Source organism: Fringilla coelebs, assembly GCF_963513975.1.
Source record: "Fringilla coelebs genome assembly, chromosome: Z".
Taxonomy (NCBI): domain Eukaryota; kingdom Metazoa; phylum Chordata; class Aves; order Passeriformes; family Fringillidae; genus Fringilla; species Fringilla coelebs.
Genome location: NC_140031.1, coordinates 2765360 through 2781330, shown reverse-complemented (window position 1 = coordinate 2781330; position 15971 = coordinate 2765360). Strand labels below are relative to the sequence as shown.

The window sequence follows — 15971 nt, the reverse complement described above, 5'->3', positions numbered from 1 at the left end:
GGGTCCCTTTGAGTGCTGTGAGCTCCCAAAAATCCTCTTTTCAGGGAAAAGGGGAAAAGCACATCCTGGGCCACATATCTGAAATGGGCTACAGCAAAATAATTGCAAAGTGTTTTCTTTCTCTCTCTTTCTGTCCTCCCAAATGGCTGCTCTTTGGAGCTGAGGTTTTCACCCATCTTCTTATTTTATCTCTTACTTTATAAAACTGGAAAATTGAAATGCTGTGATATTACACTTTAATCAAATGCATAATGATTTCCTCTAGATTGCCTCTCTCTCTCTCTCTCTCTCTCTCTTTTTTTTTTTTTTTTTTTTTTTTAGCTAAAGAAACAAGGTAAGAAGCAGAAGAGAAAAAATTCCAGGGAGGCAGAAAATAAAGCAGCAAAATAACCCAAGATAAAATGTCAGTGTAAAAAAACCTCAAATAAAACCCTTCCAGTTTCTGAGTCCCCGCTTGGGTTTGGGTTGCTGCTGCTCCCAGGCATGGAACAATGGTATTTGCTGTAGAGATTTCCCCTCCTTTTTTGCCCTTTCTCCACCCATGTTGCCTTGAGTGGTTTTCACCCCCACTTTTCCCTGGAGGTTCTCCAGTCTTGTTGTTCCCCCGAGCCCAACAAGCTTTGTGCCTCCCCCACCTGAGACTCGAGACCCTTGGAGTCCCAGCCCAGACCATTCTGGGATTCCACAAAAAGGCCTCAGGGAGGTGTGAGATGTCCCTCTGGAGCAAACCACGGCTTCAAAACTGCTGGATAAAGCCCTTCCCTGGGGGCTGTTCCACTGTCCTGCCTGAGGCCAGCCAAAAAAATCTCCTAAATCTGAAGAAAACCGATGCCTCGTTTTTTGAGCCAGCTGAGACCATCCTGACTTCCCAAAGGGTTTCTCCCAGCTTGGTTTGTCAGGGGGGGTGAAAAGTCCCATATCAGGCTGAAATTACCGAGGGCTTTAGGGTGGGCAGAGGGTGGGGGGCAGACCTTGCAGCTCTGGGAATTAGGGTCACCCTCGGACCCACCCCAGGATGGTGCTGATGTGTCACGTGTGTCCCAGCTGCCTTGTATCACCTTTTAATTCCTGGATATCCTCCTGGATAAGGGGAGAATCCTTCCCCATGGTACTGAGAGGCGAGACATCCCCCTGCGCCTGCAGCATCCCCAAAACAGCCACCCGCGGGGACACCCGTGTCACACGGACACCTGGAGGCAAGGGAGCGTCCAGGAGGAGCGGGATTTCACGGCAAAGGCGGGAGGATGCCCCAAACGGGGGGTGCTGGACCCCAAAATCTGCTCTGGGGATGGGCAGGAGGGAGCCGGCGGCTAATTTTAGCATCAACCTGTGCCTGCGGCATCTGCGGAGGATCGGGTGTCCCGGGAAGGGGCGGGAATGTGTGCGCGGATGCAAAGCGACAGCAGCGAGGGCTGAGCCCCGTGAAATGCCCGGGACAACTGTGGCGGGGCCGGGGGCCACCGGAGCAGCTGCCCGAGGCAGCTGGAAGGGCGGCTGGAAGGGCTGCAGCCCCGGCCCGGGGCCAGCAGCCGCCTCAGGGGAGCGCGGAGGGGATGCCAGCGTGTTTTATAAGCTGCTGGGACCCGTCCTGCAGCCGGCAGGGTCGGGATGGGCCAGGGAGGCGCGGCGGGCATCCTTCCCCGTCGGATCCACGCGTGGGTTGGGCTGCGGGGCGCCTTGCGGGTTTTTTAGCGCTTAAAGAGGTGTCCCTTTGTCGGGGGTGTGTGACACAGCCAGCTCGGCATCACCCCTCCGGGCCGGGGGTGACCCATTGCTGCGGGCAGAGACGGGGGGAAGTGGGTGTTTTTCCATGCTGCCACACAAACGGGGCTCGGGAAGCGTTTCATTAGGGCATAAACATGGAAAATTAGATTAGATTGGATGCAAGGAAGGAGATTTTTATGGTGAGGGTGGGGAGGCCCTGGCACAGGGCGCCCAGAGAAGCTGTGGCTGCTCCTGGGGGTGTCAAAGACCAGGTTGGACGGGGCTTGGAGGAACCTGGGGGAGTGGAAGGTGTCCCTGCCCATGGTTTTAGATAAGCTTTGATGTCCCTTCAAGCCCAAACCATTCTGGGATTCTAGGAGAAAAAAATGAAACAGCAAATTTTTCTCTTTTCTTGGAAATATTAATGCTGTTGGGACATGCTGGGCTGCCTGCCGGGGCTGGCTGAGCCCGGGGGTGGGCAATGCTCACAGCAGCACGGTGACAGAGGGGGACAAAGCGCAGCCTTTCCCTGCCAAGAGCCGCCCATGAGCCAGAGCACCCTCCGGAGGGCACCGAGGGGGTGAGGCAGGAGGGCAAATCCGAGCTGGGATGCAATGGGATGGGCACCGGGAGGCGCTGGGCACCTGGAACTTGTCCTGCTCCCGTTTTTGGGGAGCTCAGAGCAGCAGCTGTGTGAACGTGCCCAAAAGGGCCCTCTGGGCCGGAGGCTGCAGCTCTGGAGAAGGCTCGAGGGAGAGCTGGCAGCTCTCCCGGCGGATCAAGTTAATCCTTCCCAGGCATCTGCCCTGGGGCTGTGGGACGGGCAAGGAAGGGTTTACACAGATTCAGGCTACCAAGCTCACGTTTTTATTCAGATCGGGAGGAAACAAACAAACAAACAAACAAACAAAAACCCAAACCAACCCTCCCCTCCTCCCCCCGCACCAAACAGCGAACCCACAACCTGAACCCAGCGACAGACCCGATGCCATAATCCGGGCGGACAAATCCATCGCACATCCGCGTCCGGAGGCTGCCGGGCGCTTAAACCTGCCAGATGCACGGCATGGATAAGGCTAAGCGGGGATTAAGGGGGCTCCCCACGGCAGGACGGCCGCCGCAGCGGGAGGGGGGACGGGGGCGAAGAAAAAATAAAAAAAACAGCCTGGGCAGGGTGGGAAAGCCATGGAAAAGTCGCTTTGCAGCGGGGTGAAATGATTCCCTGGATGCTGCGCTTTGACAGAAATCCCTCCTGCGCAAGGGGGGCTCTGACTCCATTAAAACAGTTTTAAATGGAGATGAGCGTCTGTTTGGGGCTGTTTTAGCGGGGGTGAATAGCCCTTCCTCAGGCTGAGGGCGATGCTTGCAGCAGCAGGTGGGTGGCTCCGAGCTCCCAGGGCTTTCCAGGCGCTCTCCACGCCCCTCCGGGCTTGGCCAGAGCCATTTTAGGTCAGGGATGCCCCAACGGATAAATTCTGTCAGTAACTGGGGCGTCAACACAATAGGCCACTGTGTCACCCGCGGGGAGGAGGGACGGGGACAGGGATGTGCGTGGGGATGGCACTGGGATGGGGACAGAGACAAGCCCTCGGTAGCCCTACTTGTGGCATGGCCTGGCGGGTGTTTCCCGAGGGAGGTGCGCTGGGAGCGCTCCAGGCTGGGACCCACGCGTGTGTGGGGCGGGAGAGCACGGGGCTGTGAGCGGGGCACGGCAGGAGCGCGGGAGGGGGCGGTGGGGACCGTGCCACCCTGCGAGGGTGTGGTGGTGTCCGTGTCCCCGCGGGAGGGTGTCTGTGTGGGCTCCGAGGGTGTCTGTGTGTGTGTCTGTGCGTGTGCAGGTGTCTGTGCGCAGCTGTGCTGCTGCAGGACCACAGGGATGCTGCCCTGCCGGTGTGTGAGTGCACCTGTGTGAGGCTGACAGGGGTGGGATTGTGGGGGAGCATGGAGGGATGGATGGATATTGGATGGATGGATGGATGGAGGATGGATGGATGGATGGATGGATGGATGGATGGATGGATGGATGATGGATGGATGGATGGATGATGGATGGATGGATGGATGGATGGATGGATGGATGATGGATGGATGGATGATGGATGGATGGATGGATGGATAGATGGATGGATGGATGGATGGATGATGGATGGATGGATGATGGATGGATGGATGGATGGATGGATGGATGGATGGATGGATGGATGGATGATGGATGGATGGATGGATGATGGATGGGTGATGGATGGATGGATGGATGGATGGATGGATGGATGGATGGATGGATGATGGATGGATGGGTGGATGGATGGGTGGATGGATGGATGGGTGGATGGATGGGTGGATGGATGATGGATGTATGACAGACAGCTGGAGGGATGGATGCAAGGATGGCTGGATGGACAGACAGACAGATGGAAGGATGGATGGACGGACAGAAGGATGTCTGGACAGACAGATGGAAGGACACAGACGGATGGAAGGATGGATGGATGGGCAGATGGATGGAAGGATGGCTGGATGGACAGACGGAAGGACAGACGGACAGATGAAAAGAGGGCTGGATGGACGAACGGGCAGACAGTTAGACGGAAGAATGGCTGGATGGGCAGACAGACAGAAGGACAGACAGATGAAAGGACCACTGGATGGACAAATGGACAGACAGATAGACGGAGGAAAGGACGGCTGGACCGACGGACAGAATGACAGCGGGAAGGATGGATGGATGGACAGAAGGATGTCTGGACAGACAGATGGAAGGACACAGACGGATGGAAGGATGGATGGATGGGCAGATGGATGGAAGGATGGCTGGATGGGCAGATGGATGGAAGGATGGCTGGATGGACAGACGGAAGGACAGACGGACAGATGAAAAGAGGGCTGGATGGACGAATGGGCAGACAGTTAGACGGAAGAATGGCTGGATGGGCAGACAGACAGAAGGACAGACAGATGAAAGGACCACTGGATGGACAAATGGACAGACAGATAGACGGAGGAAAGGATGGCTGGACCGACGGACAGAATGACAGCGGGAAGGATGGATGGATGGATGGACGGACAGGCGGAAGAACAGACAGACAGAAGGAAGGATGGCTGGCTAGACGGACAGACGGACGGACGGATGGAAGCACGGCCGGACCGGCGGACGGGTGCGCGCGCACGCGACCCCGCCGCCGCGCGCGCGTGCGCGCCTCCCTCGCGCGCGGGCCGCCCCGCCCTCGGCACCCATTGGCCGGCGGCGGGCGGGGGGGCGTGTCCCGGCGGCGGCCCTCGCGCTGCCATTGGCCGCGCGCCCCTTTGTGTGCCGGCCGAGCGCGGCCGCCGCCAGTCGCCGGCGCGTCCGGGGGGCACAAAGGCCGCAGCATGGTCCTGGTGCACGTCGGATACCTGGTGCTGCCCGTCTTCGGCTCCGTGCGCAACAGAGGTACCGCTCCCGGCAACGCGGGTTCGCGTCCCGGGGCCGCTAGCGGCGGCGAGGGGGGGCGGCGCGTCCCGGGTCCCCGGCGGCAGGAAGGGGGGGCTGCCCCTCAGCGTTCCCCTCAGCGCACTTCACCCAGTCCGGCGGCATCCCCCTCTCTGGGGCGCCAGCCGCCCCACACACGCCACGCTTTGGGACCCCCCTCCCGCTCGCACCTCCCGTCTCCGCTGCGGTAGATCTGATCCCCCCCCTCCCCCCCTCCCTTCCCGTTCTTCTTTTACGGATTTTATTTTATTTTTTAATTTACCCTCTCCCCCACCCCCACCCCTCACCGTAGCCACCAGGCCATCCCAGCGTAGCTGTAGCCGATAACAGCCATTTTTGTACCTCCATCCTGTGTAGTAGCTGAGTTACATTTGCACTGTAAATTCCTGTTAAGTGGATTCGTTTTGCTGGGGTCGTCGTCGCAGAGTCTCTTTGGGGTGCGGCGGGGGCAAACGCCCCCCAGTTGCGGCCAAGCCCACAATCCCGGGGCGGCTGAGGTTGGAGGGCACCACGGTGGGGTCATCTGGTCCCACCTCCCTGCTTGAAAACCTTCCAAAAACCATTAAATTTGGGGAGGGGGAGCGCAGCGATTGGCCGCGGTTCCGAAAATCGGGCTGGCAGAGAGTTGGGGAGCGGGGTGTGCGTGTGGCCGGGCAGCGCTGAGGTGCCGCTGGCCGGGGTGCAGCATCCCTGTCCCCGCGGTGACACCGCTGTCCCCGCGGGCATCGCCCCCAGCCCCGTCCCTCCCTGCAGCCACAAGTGTCCCGTCCCGCCGGCACACCCCCAACCCGCCCAGCGGCCCCCCCATCCCCCCCCCCCCAAAAATAAAAAACAAAAGCCAAACAAACCGGGCTGCCGAAAGAGACGACTGGCAAAATGGTTTTCCATTAAACAGGGATAACATTTTTTTCTGCTGTGCTAAATTACTTCCTGTTCTTATTTTGTGGGTAATTTTTTCTGTACCGAATATCCTTTGGTTGTGTATCTCCACCTTTTTTCTTGTACTAAAACTAAAGCATGGTCTGTATTTTTTTACATTACCTAGTTTCTGATGTAAATCTCTCTGTAGAGACATACCCTGCTGAAATGTAATGTGCTGTAGCCTATACATCTGCTCAGTGTACGCTGCTTTTGTTCTGTTGCCCTTCCATAGCATGGTGGGCCTTGCCTTTTTGTATTGTGTGCATGATGACATTGTTACACACGATTCCACTAATACTAATATACGATCTCTCAATAAAGAAACTAGTTTTCCTATATTAACCTAGTGTGCTTTTTCTATTGCTGTTTTCCCATTTATTGTCGTATCCTGCTGTTTAGATTTTTTTCCTTGCTTTCCCCTCATCGTGAGGTTTGAGTGAGTGGATTTTTTCTCCCTCGTAGAACAGATATGGGGGCTTTTAAATACATTTTCCCCCCCCCCCACTTCCTATCCCATATCTACCCTCAGCATTAGCGTGTGTGTACATACTTGCCAGCGCACAGTCCATATTGCTGTTGTGCCGATGCAGAATTCTGGTTTTACCGCAGAACAGCCAAAAAAAAAAAAAAAGTGTACAAGTCTAATCCCTCAGTATTAATCAAAAAAAAAAAAAAAAAGAAGAAATTGATGAAGGGTCTGCTGCTTATTCATTCTAGTTACAACATTACACGTTCCTTTACCAGACTGATCCCTCTGTATGGATGGGGGGGAATTGTTTATATTTCTAAACTCCTGATTAACAAGAGGTAAACCAACCTGTATTTAAAAAAAAAAATCCCCCTCTAATCTTTAAGCTGTATATTTTGAACATATACATCTCTGCGAGTGCCCTGCCCACCATCTGCCAGGCGAGAAGTTGCCGTGCCTTGGTCCCGCAGCGACTGGCACGCTATAAATATCTCCACTAGACCCCTGCAAGGCAGGGCTCGTAAAAACGTCCCAGCTGCTAATGTTGTAACTACATTTTTCCTGCTCGAAGCCTCCAGGCCCACCATCTTCTGAATAAAAAATCGATTTGATCAAAAAAAAAAAAAAAAAAAAAAAAAAAGGCAAACTATGTGGTTGGGAGAAAAAGTCACGGGGAGCCTTAAAATATTGGAAGCATGGAGGAATGGATGAATTGCGGTCAGCGAGCAGCTTTGCTGCGGCTGCAAAGCGATGATTATAATAGTGGTCACTTCTCCTTGTGCCTGCAGCAGACCTCCTCTCCCAGGTCTGCAAAATGGTCCTGTAAAACCTCCCCGTTTTGGCTTGGATGCCACGAGGAGCTGAGGGAAGTCAGGGCTCCCAAAGCCAGGAGATGGGGCTGGGAGGGGAGGCGGGGGGAGCATCATGTCTTTAATTACATTTCCACAGAAGCGGGGGGGAGACGCAGGATTGGTGATTGGTCTTTAATGAGAGGAAGACAAATTCAGCAGGTCGGTGGTTCCCACCCGCTAAAATTTCACGAGGAGCCGCTGGCAAACAAAACAAAAGCCAGTGGCTGCTGCAGCCCGCCCTGCCTTTACCCCAGCATCCCTCCCAGAGACGCATCATTTCGCAAGGCTGTGCCTTTCCACCTCTCTCCTAGCTCTATCCTGAGTTTGGTTGGTTTTCTCTATAAACATTTATTTATGATTTCCTTCTCCATATTTCCTTTTCCGTGTACCTCGGTGACTGTTTGGCCATCCTGTCCCCCTCTGTATGAGCACCGGTGGGGTGCCCCCCTGCTCCCCCCTGGATGTAGTGTATGCCGTGGCCCTTTGTTCTCGCTCCATCCTCGCCCCGGGCCAGCGCTGAGCTCCTCCGTGCCTGACACGTCCCCATACACATCCCGAGGAGGGAGGCTGTGCTTCTCGCTTGCATGAAGGGAGACATGCATGCCTGTTGGGGCTGATCATTTTCCAATGTGATTTTTTTATTATTTTCTCCCCCCTCTCCCACCCTGTCTCCCTCTTTTTTTTTTTCCTTTTTTTTTTTTTTGTTTTGTTTTGTTTCCTTTTTTTTTTTTAAATTCAACCCCCTTTCCCCCCCACCAGCCCCATGCCACGTGAGACAATGAGATTCGGGTTATGGTGTGGGGGAAAAAAAAAAAAAAGCCCTTCTCCTCTCCCCCCACCCCAAACCCCCACACGGATAAACCCATCCTCTCCACGGACACCTGCCGGCAGCTGCCCCTTTGTTGGGAGTGGGGATTCACTGCAGCGAGCGTAACAACCCCCCCAGGTCTCCCTCTGCAAATTAGCCCTGCTACAGAGCAGGGCTGCATGGTCAACCCACTCCGAGGATGCCTTGGTAATCTAATAATGCAGAAAACTGCTGGGTTAATGGCAACTTTTAAAGCAATTTATCATCCGCATCATATTTTTGACCTGTCTTGTTAGAAACACATCCTTACAAGAGGAAGCATCCCCCCCTCCTCCACCTCCCAGCCTTATTAGTCAGTAACCACCAGGCTTTCATAGCTCATAATCCATCAAACTCATCCACATTTTAATGACTTAATTCCTTTGACACTCTGGAAAAGCCATGTTTGAGTCCTGAAAAAGCCACCTGGTACAAAGAAAATGAATTTTTTTGTTTATTTTTGGATGGTTTTTTTTTGTTTTTTTTGTGGGTTTTTTTGGTTTTTGTTTTTGTTTTAGCGTTGTGGGCTGTGAAAATCCAAGGTGGGTCACGTGCTGGTGGTGCTGCTGTGGGTGTGGAGGCACATGCAGTGATTTCTGTACAGCCTAGACGTCTCTCCAGCACCAAGCTGTATCTCTGAGCTCCCTTAAATAACTCCTTTCAGTAACAGGAAGAAGGATAATCCCAAACACGGACAAAACGGGCTCTGAGGTTCATTTATGTACGGGTTGTGTAAAGATCTCACACCCATCTGTGTGCATTTAACGATGGCAAACGGGAGCTGGGCTGATGGGTCTCTCACATGGTGGCACAGCTTCCATCCTTTTTAAGGGAAACAGAAACAAGTAGTGGTCACGTTTTGCTCATGCTGGGAATTATCAGCAGAGCCTAAAGAGAGAGCTGATCTGGATTTACCTTGCTGAGTACGGATCTGGCCCCATGGAAGTGTGTTATTTAAGAACCGGTGAGTTGGTGTGTGAGGGAGGCAGCAACAGAAGCTGTGAAGCTTGGGGGTGGTCGAGGGGGTGTGTCTGCCACAAAACCCTGGAGCTGCTCTGGTGCAGGGGCACGGAGTGCTGAGGACACGGTGGGGACACAGCCCAGCACTGCTCGGGGTGCCCTGGGCAGAGTGTGGGTGTCCTCCAAGAGCCACCCCGAGTCCTCCTCCATGACCTTTCTGGAAAGACTTTCCTAGAGTAAGTCTTGAGTTTCATTTTTGTTGTTGCTTCAAACCCTGCTCATAACCTGGGCAGCTCCTTGTTAGCTGAAAGGGGAGGATGGAGCATGGCTGGGGCAGGCACGGCCCCAAAAGATGTAGAAGAAACCCCCCCAGATACTTCAGGGAGTACGTGGGACATCCAAGACTGGCTCATGCGTCTCCCCTGACCAGAGGGATGATGGTGGCAACCACCGGGGGTACAGAGGTGGAAGGACATGGGAATACAGCTCATTTGGGGGTAGCAAGGACACAGGCATCCCCTTCCCAGCCCTTTACATGCTGGTTTAACCCCAAACCATGCACTGAGATGCCTCATGTCTAAACTGGAACATTCTTATCTCCAGAGGTGTTCAAAAAGGGACAGGTGCTGCAGCAGGTCAGCAGAGAAAAGCCTTTCCCACCCTTAACCTGGGAGAGCTCGTTTTGGGAGGCTTTAAATTAATGAATGAGAAATCCAAGGGGAGATGTGCAACTTCTCCTATGCTGCATTGTCTTCAATATCTGTAACGCCCAGGAAGAGAGTTGCTTTGGCAATTGGAAGGGGTATGATGGCATTGCCAAATGCTGTGACTCTTGGGCATCTCATGGAATTTGGGTGTTCCTGCATAACCATGCAGCTGGGTGATAGCATAAGGCTTTTCTCTTCAGGGGTTTCACAGAATGTAGAGCTTCAAGGTGCTGCTTATGGCCAACTTGGTCCTCAAAACTCACAAGTCTGCACTCAACAGGTGTTTCAGCTGATGTGGGGGTTTGGGAAGCAGAAGGGCAACGTGGGGCTGCAGGGCAGGGACCTGCAGGGAGGCAGTGATGGGGGGACAACACCCAGTGGGGAAAATGGTAATTTTTTCCTTTTTGGTTGATTTTGGGTAGATGGAGTGGGTTGGTCTGCAACTGGGGTTGGCAAAGTGGTTTCCTAAGCAACTCTGCACAGGACCCCATGGGAGATCCACAAGTTAAATCCTTGTGTGGTCTTGTCTTACTCCTAAACCTTCTTAGTGAGAAAACTGTGTCTTTTGAGAAAGGTTAAATTCTCAAAAAAAAAAAAAAAAAACAAACCAAAACCAAACAAAAAAACGAATAAAGGAAGGCTCAATCACTCCTTCACTCCTTAGCCTCTTGCAACAGGTCCTGGTGGTGTCAAGGACTGGGCTCCTGTGCTGGAGAGCTCAGCAGCAGCCAGGATGGAGGGAAAGCAAACCCTTGTCTGCTCCATGCCTCCTCTCCACCTTTTCTTAACCCTTTCTGCTCCTCCTCTGCTCAGTTTTGCAGTCTCCCAGGACCTTTTCTCACACATTTTCCTGCCTGATGGTCCTTTGCATTTCCCAGCCCCAGCTGGATTGGGCTGGTTGGCCCATGCTGTCGTGGATCCCTCTTGGTAAGTGTCCTTAACCTCTGTTGTTTTCTCTCCCTCCCTTTAAAGGCTGCAAAATGTGCCTGCAGGAAGGCTGTGTGTGTGTGGCTTGTGGCTCTTTATTGAACATAATCTCTTCATTGGCTTGAGGGACTGCACCCGGCGGGGTCAGCAGCCAAGAAGTGCTGCAAGCAGCGAAGGTGCTGGTTGTGGGGACAAAGAGAGAATAAGGGGCAGCCCTGTGGGCTGGGAGCCTGTGAAGTGAGGGCACGCCTGTAGGGAAATGTTTGGGTGAGGATTTTGGTACTTGGGGGAAGGATCCAGGTGTCTGTGTGTCTCTCACCACATCCCTGTGGTCCCAGCTGCTCCCAGTGGCTGCCTTGTGTGGAGGTGACCCCCTGAGGTGTGGGTGACACCCTGAGGTGTGGGTGACACCCTGAGGTGTGGGTGACCCCCTCAGCTCAGTCAGAGCCATTGGCTGGTGCTGGTTTCCTCTTTTTTCCTCCCTCTGGAAGGCTTGAGAAATGCTGTGGAGCTGTTGCCATGCACCACCCCTCCATGTCCTTTCTCAAATGGTCCAAAAAGCAAATGTGTCCCCAAACAAGGAGAGAACAAGGCATGGGCACCTTCTGGGACTTCTCTGAGCAGGACTGATGGAACTGGAACAGCCTACCAAGCCATATGTCCAGCTCTGGAGCTGAGAGTGGCTGTGGAAACATTCTCTTGTCCTTTTTTCCAGGCTGGAATGGGTCTCTAAAAGGCATTCAATAAAACCGTCCCTGGTACATCTGTCTTGCTGCAGCTGCTCCCCACCCTGGGTTCCTCCAGTGAAGGAAGGGATTGGGAAACATCCCTGTAACAAATGTGCCCTCCCCAGCTGTGCTTCCTGTGTGTCTCTGAGATTCCTCATTCTCCTGGTGGCATCTGACTCTTCTTTCAATCTCGCTGCCAGATGGAGGCACTGATGCTTCCCACAGGATCTTGGGATTTTTGGAGGCTGTGGCTGCATGAGGAGTCGCCACTCATGACCACTTGCCCAGTTAGCTAGCCAGTTTTGATACTGTCTCTGCTGAAAAGGGGGCTTCTACAGACAAAAGGAAGCTTTCTTCTCTCTCTTTTTTTTTGTTTTGTTTTTTTTTTCTTTTTGTGTTTTTGTTTTTGTTTTTGTTTTTTGTTTTGTTTTTGGTTTTGTTTTGTTTTGTTTTTGTTTTATAATATCAGAGGAGGTGCCTGTGTTTGCCTGCATGCCCTGGGGCAATGCAGGAGGTTTGCCTGGTCCATTCAGGGCTGACCATCACCAGCTGGTGGGAGCTGGTACTTGAGTAGTCTCTCCTGAGGGCCCCAGACCTCAGTGAGGAGCAGCTGGAGTCTGAAAGGAGCTGTGGGTTCATGGTGAAACTGCCTAGATGTGGGGTTGGATTCCCATCTGGCAAGGGCCTGAACTTGTTTGTACGTGCATAAAACCAAAAAAACCCTAAACTCCTCAGCTTTTAAAGGAGTTGCTTGGCATTTATACTGGGGTGAATAAGATGAGAATCTAGTCTGAGGTGTGTTTTTATCTTAAAAGAGAGAGAGAAAAAAAAAGTTGGCAGCAAACTGGCCGCAGAGTAAAGGTATTTTGTTTGCAGGAGGGTTTGGTGGTGCAGTTATCTTTGCAAAGACTATTGGGGTGCACTAATCCCTGCTTTGGCATTTGCAGTTAAACTTGAGCAGGAGCTTTTTAAATCTCAGTCAGCATCTGAAGGTAATGGGGGTGGTGATGCTTCAGGAGAAGTGTCCATCAAGCCTGGCAGCTTCCACAACCTCCAGGCAGAAAATACCACTCGTTTGCCTGTCAGGATAGGAGCTGTAAATCTCATGCAGATTACCACGCTTCTTGTTGTGGTTTGCTAAATCCACACTTCTCTCCCTTGTAGCCTGGCCTTTAATATTAATATCTTTAATTTCATTTATAAATTCACTTATCAGCTTTCATTAGTCATCCCGTTAATGATCCCAGGCAAGAAATTTGTCATTTGACGTCAGAAGGCAGATTAAGGGACTTCTAAAGCCTTGGGAAACGGCTTCATGCTGCACCAGAATTATAGCAGTTGGCATACGAGGCTAATACTAGGTGTAATTTGCATCTGCTGCTCAGGGGATGAGTGATTATTTCATATATTTAGCAGAAAACAAGAGAATTTCTTAACCATGAATGGTGCTACGTTTCCTGCAAACTCTGCAGTATTATGAATCACTGGGCTATAAACATCTTGTTTGCTGGTTTCGTGTTAGCACGGGGGGATCCTGACAGCTCCCCTCCTCCTTGGTGGGGTTTTCCTAATTGAAATTAAGAGATTCCCTCCGTGCTAGGAGCTGGAAGGGACAGGGAGTGGATTAAGTTTTCTGTGCCAAAACTAAGCGCCTTTCGTGGCTGAGTTCCCCTGATGGTAGGTGAGGGTGTTTGTGAGGGTTTGGAGATGGGTGTCTAAGGCATGGAAAGAGCCCTCATGCAGGGAAGAGCCCTCACAATATTTGCTCAACACGTCTAGAAAAGAGCAGGGTTGGACTGAAAATGGATGAGATGTAACAGCTCCAGGCACTGGTCCATTCAGGTCTGTCAGGATGATGCTTTACAGATGCTGGGAGCAAGCAGCGTGTTGGGAGAGACCTTATCTTAACCAGCTGTTATTTGTGATATCCCACAAATCTCCTGGGGCTGAGAAAAGGAAAGAGGAGGCTTCCTGCACAGAGATAGCGGCTTGGGGTGGTTACAAAGTTGTTTCTTTTTTCATAATGAATGCCTCATTGCATGCAACCCTGTAAAAAATGCCCCCTTCCCTGCTGGCCACCTGCAAAACCCGTTGGCAGCCCCAAACTCTCTCCTGCTCCTCTGTGCACAGCCTCCTTTGAGATCAAAGAGCTACAGGCAGATCTCCAGGAGCCTGAATGGAGAAAATGTTATCTACTGTGCACCAAAAACATTTGGGGAGCTGGTTTTGCTCAGCCCTCCTTGGTCTGAGTGGGAAACTCCTGTGAAAACTGTAGTGGGATGATCCTGACTGGACACTAGGTGCCCACCCTGGGGCTCCATCACTCCCCTCCTCAGGAGGGCATGGGGCAGAAAATGAAGTGGAAAAGAAGTTGTTGAGATGAAGTCAATTAAAGAAAAGCAAAGGAAAACAGAAGAGTTACACTCTATTTCCCATCACCAGGTTATGTCTGGCTACTTCCTGGGAAGTAGGGATTCAATATTTGTAGCAGATGGTCTCTGGGAGCCAGCCAGGCTGTGCCACAGCCCCAGGGCAGTGCCCGTCCCTGTGCCGGCACTGCTGAGGCACCTCCAGCGCTGGGGACGGCTCTGGGCCCTCAGGACAAGAGAGACCCCGAGGGGCTGGAGCGTGTCCAGGGCAGGGAGCGGAGCTGGGAAGGGGCTGGAGCCCCAGGAGAGGCTGAGGGAGCTGGGAAGGGGCTGAGCCTGGAGCAAAGGAGGCTCAGGGGGGCCCTTGTGGCTCTGCACAGCTCCTGACAGGAGGGGACAGCCGGGGGGTCGGGCTGTGCTCCAGGGAACAGGGACAGGAGGAGAGGGAGCGGCCTCAGGCTGGGTATGGGGAGGGTCAGGTTGAATATTAGGGAATTTTTTTTTCATGGAAAGGGTCATTAATCTTAGGAACAGGCTGCCCAGGGCAGTGCTGAGTCCCCATCACTGGAGGGATTTAGAAGCCATGTGGATGTGGCACTTGGGGACATGGGTCAGTGGTGGCCTTGGCAGTGCTGGGGAGTGTTTGGACATGATCTTAGAGGTCTTTTTAGTCTAAAAGATTTGCTGGTTCTGTACTCTCCTGAGTTTATCAAAGCAGCAGCAAAACCCATCTCGGTCCTTAATCTGCTCTCAGCTCTGCCTGACTCCCTCCTGCAGTATATTGACCAGTGTGGCCACTCTCTTGCCTCAAAGGTTTTTCCTTCAAACTGTGAGCTGAAAATTAGAGTGTGGCATGGATATTGGGCCCCAAGGCAAGGAATGTCCTGTCCCCATAGCACGAGGGGAGTGCATGGGTGAGCAGTGGGTGGTGGGCCAGCAGCTCAGCTGGTGGCAGTTCTATTGAACTGAGTTGCCAGGGACTAGAAAACAAGAATATCTGGTTTTGATGATGATGATTATTTTCCAGTTCACTGGCTGAAAATTTATTTTTCTGGGTTTGTATTGTCCTTGAATTTTTCAACAAAATGAGAGGGTGGGGAGAGGCTTTTAAATGGTTCATTTGAAGGGAGATGAAATAGGCCACAACCCCAGAAGTGAAATGCTATCTTATGACAAAAAAATTAAACAGCATCAACTGGATGGAGGGAATAAAACCAATTCATCATGATTTTTAAGTTGGGTTTTTCATACACAAATGTTTGACTTTGATATAATTTTTAAGTATCTTAGAGGTGGGTTAGGTGTTTTGGGAAGTCAGGAATAGATTGCCTTTGTGTTCTTGCACTGTAAAACCATCAAATTTATCTAATCAACAGAAAGGGCTTTAATAATGCCTGAGATGAGCTTTGGAAAGGTGTTGGAGGTCACAAAATGAGGAAGGTCATGCCAGCCCCTGCCCCTCCCTCCTCCTCACCTCCATTGGCATCAAGGGTGAGTTTCCAGGCTGGGGAAGGGCCAGAGGTCGTTTCCAAAATGACAGAGAGGGGAAATCCTGACCAGGATGTGTCACCACTGCTCTGCTCCTCACTGGTCTCACCCAGCTCAGTCACTGCTGCTCTGCTCTGGGCTGGGGCAGCCTCACCTCGAGTGCTGAGGGCACTTTTGGGTGCCACAGCATAAAAAAAGACATTAAGCTGTTAGAGAGCATCCAAAGAAAGCCACAGGGATGGCGATGGGCCTTGAGGGGAAGCTGTGTGAGGAGCAGCTGAGGGCACTGGGTCTGCTCAGCTGGAGAGGAGGAGACTGGGGGTAGATCTCATTGTGATCTTCAGCATCCTGTGAGGAGCGGAGGGACAGGTACTGATATTTCCTCTCTGGCAACAGGGATAGGACCCAGGGAATGGCTGGAGCCGTGCCAGGGAGGGCTAGGTTGGGTATCAGGAAAAGGCTCTTCTCCAGAGGGTGCTGGCACTGCCCAGGCTCCCCTGGGATGGGCACAGCCCCGAGGCTGCCAGAGCT

The 15971-nt window shown here is 52.6% G+C and overlaps 1 protein-coding gene across 1 annotated transcript in view; it reads left to right on the top strand.

The window, feature by feature from the left end:
* Positions 1-5042: 5042 nt before the first annotated feature.
* Positions 5043-15971, top strand: part of ARK2C (arkadia (RNF111) C-terminal like ring finger ubiquitin ligase 2C) — a 50302-nt gene continuing 39373 nt past the window's right edge. The window contains exon 1 of the mRNA XM_084225212.1: positions 5043-5134. Within this exon, the coding sequence (XP_084081338.1) occupies positions 5074-5134 (61 nt within the window). The 5' untranslated portion in view covers positions 5043-5073. The remainder of the gene's footprint in view (positions 5135-15971) is intronic.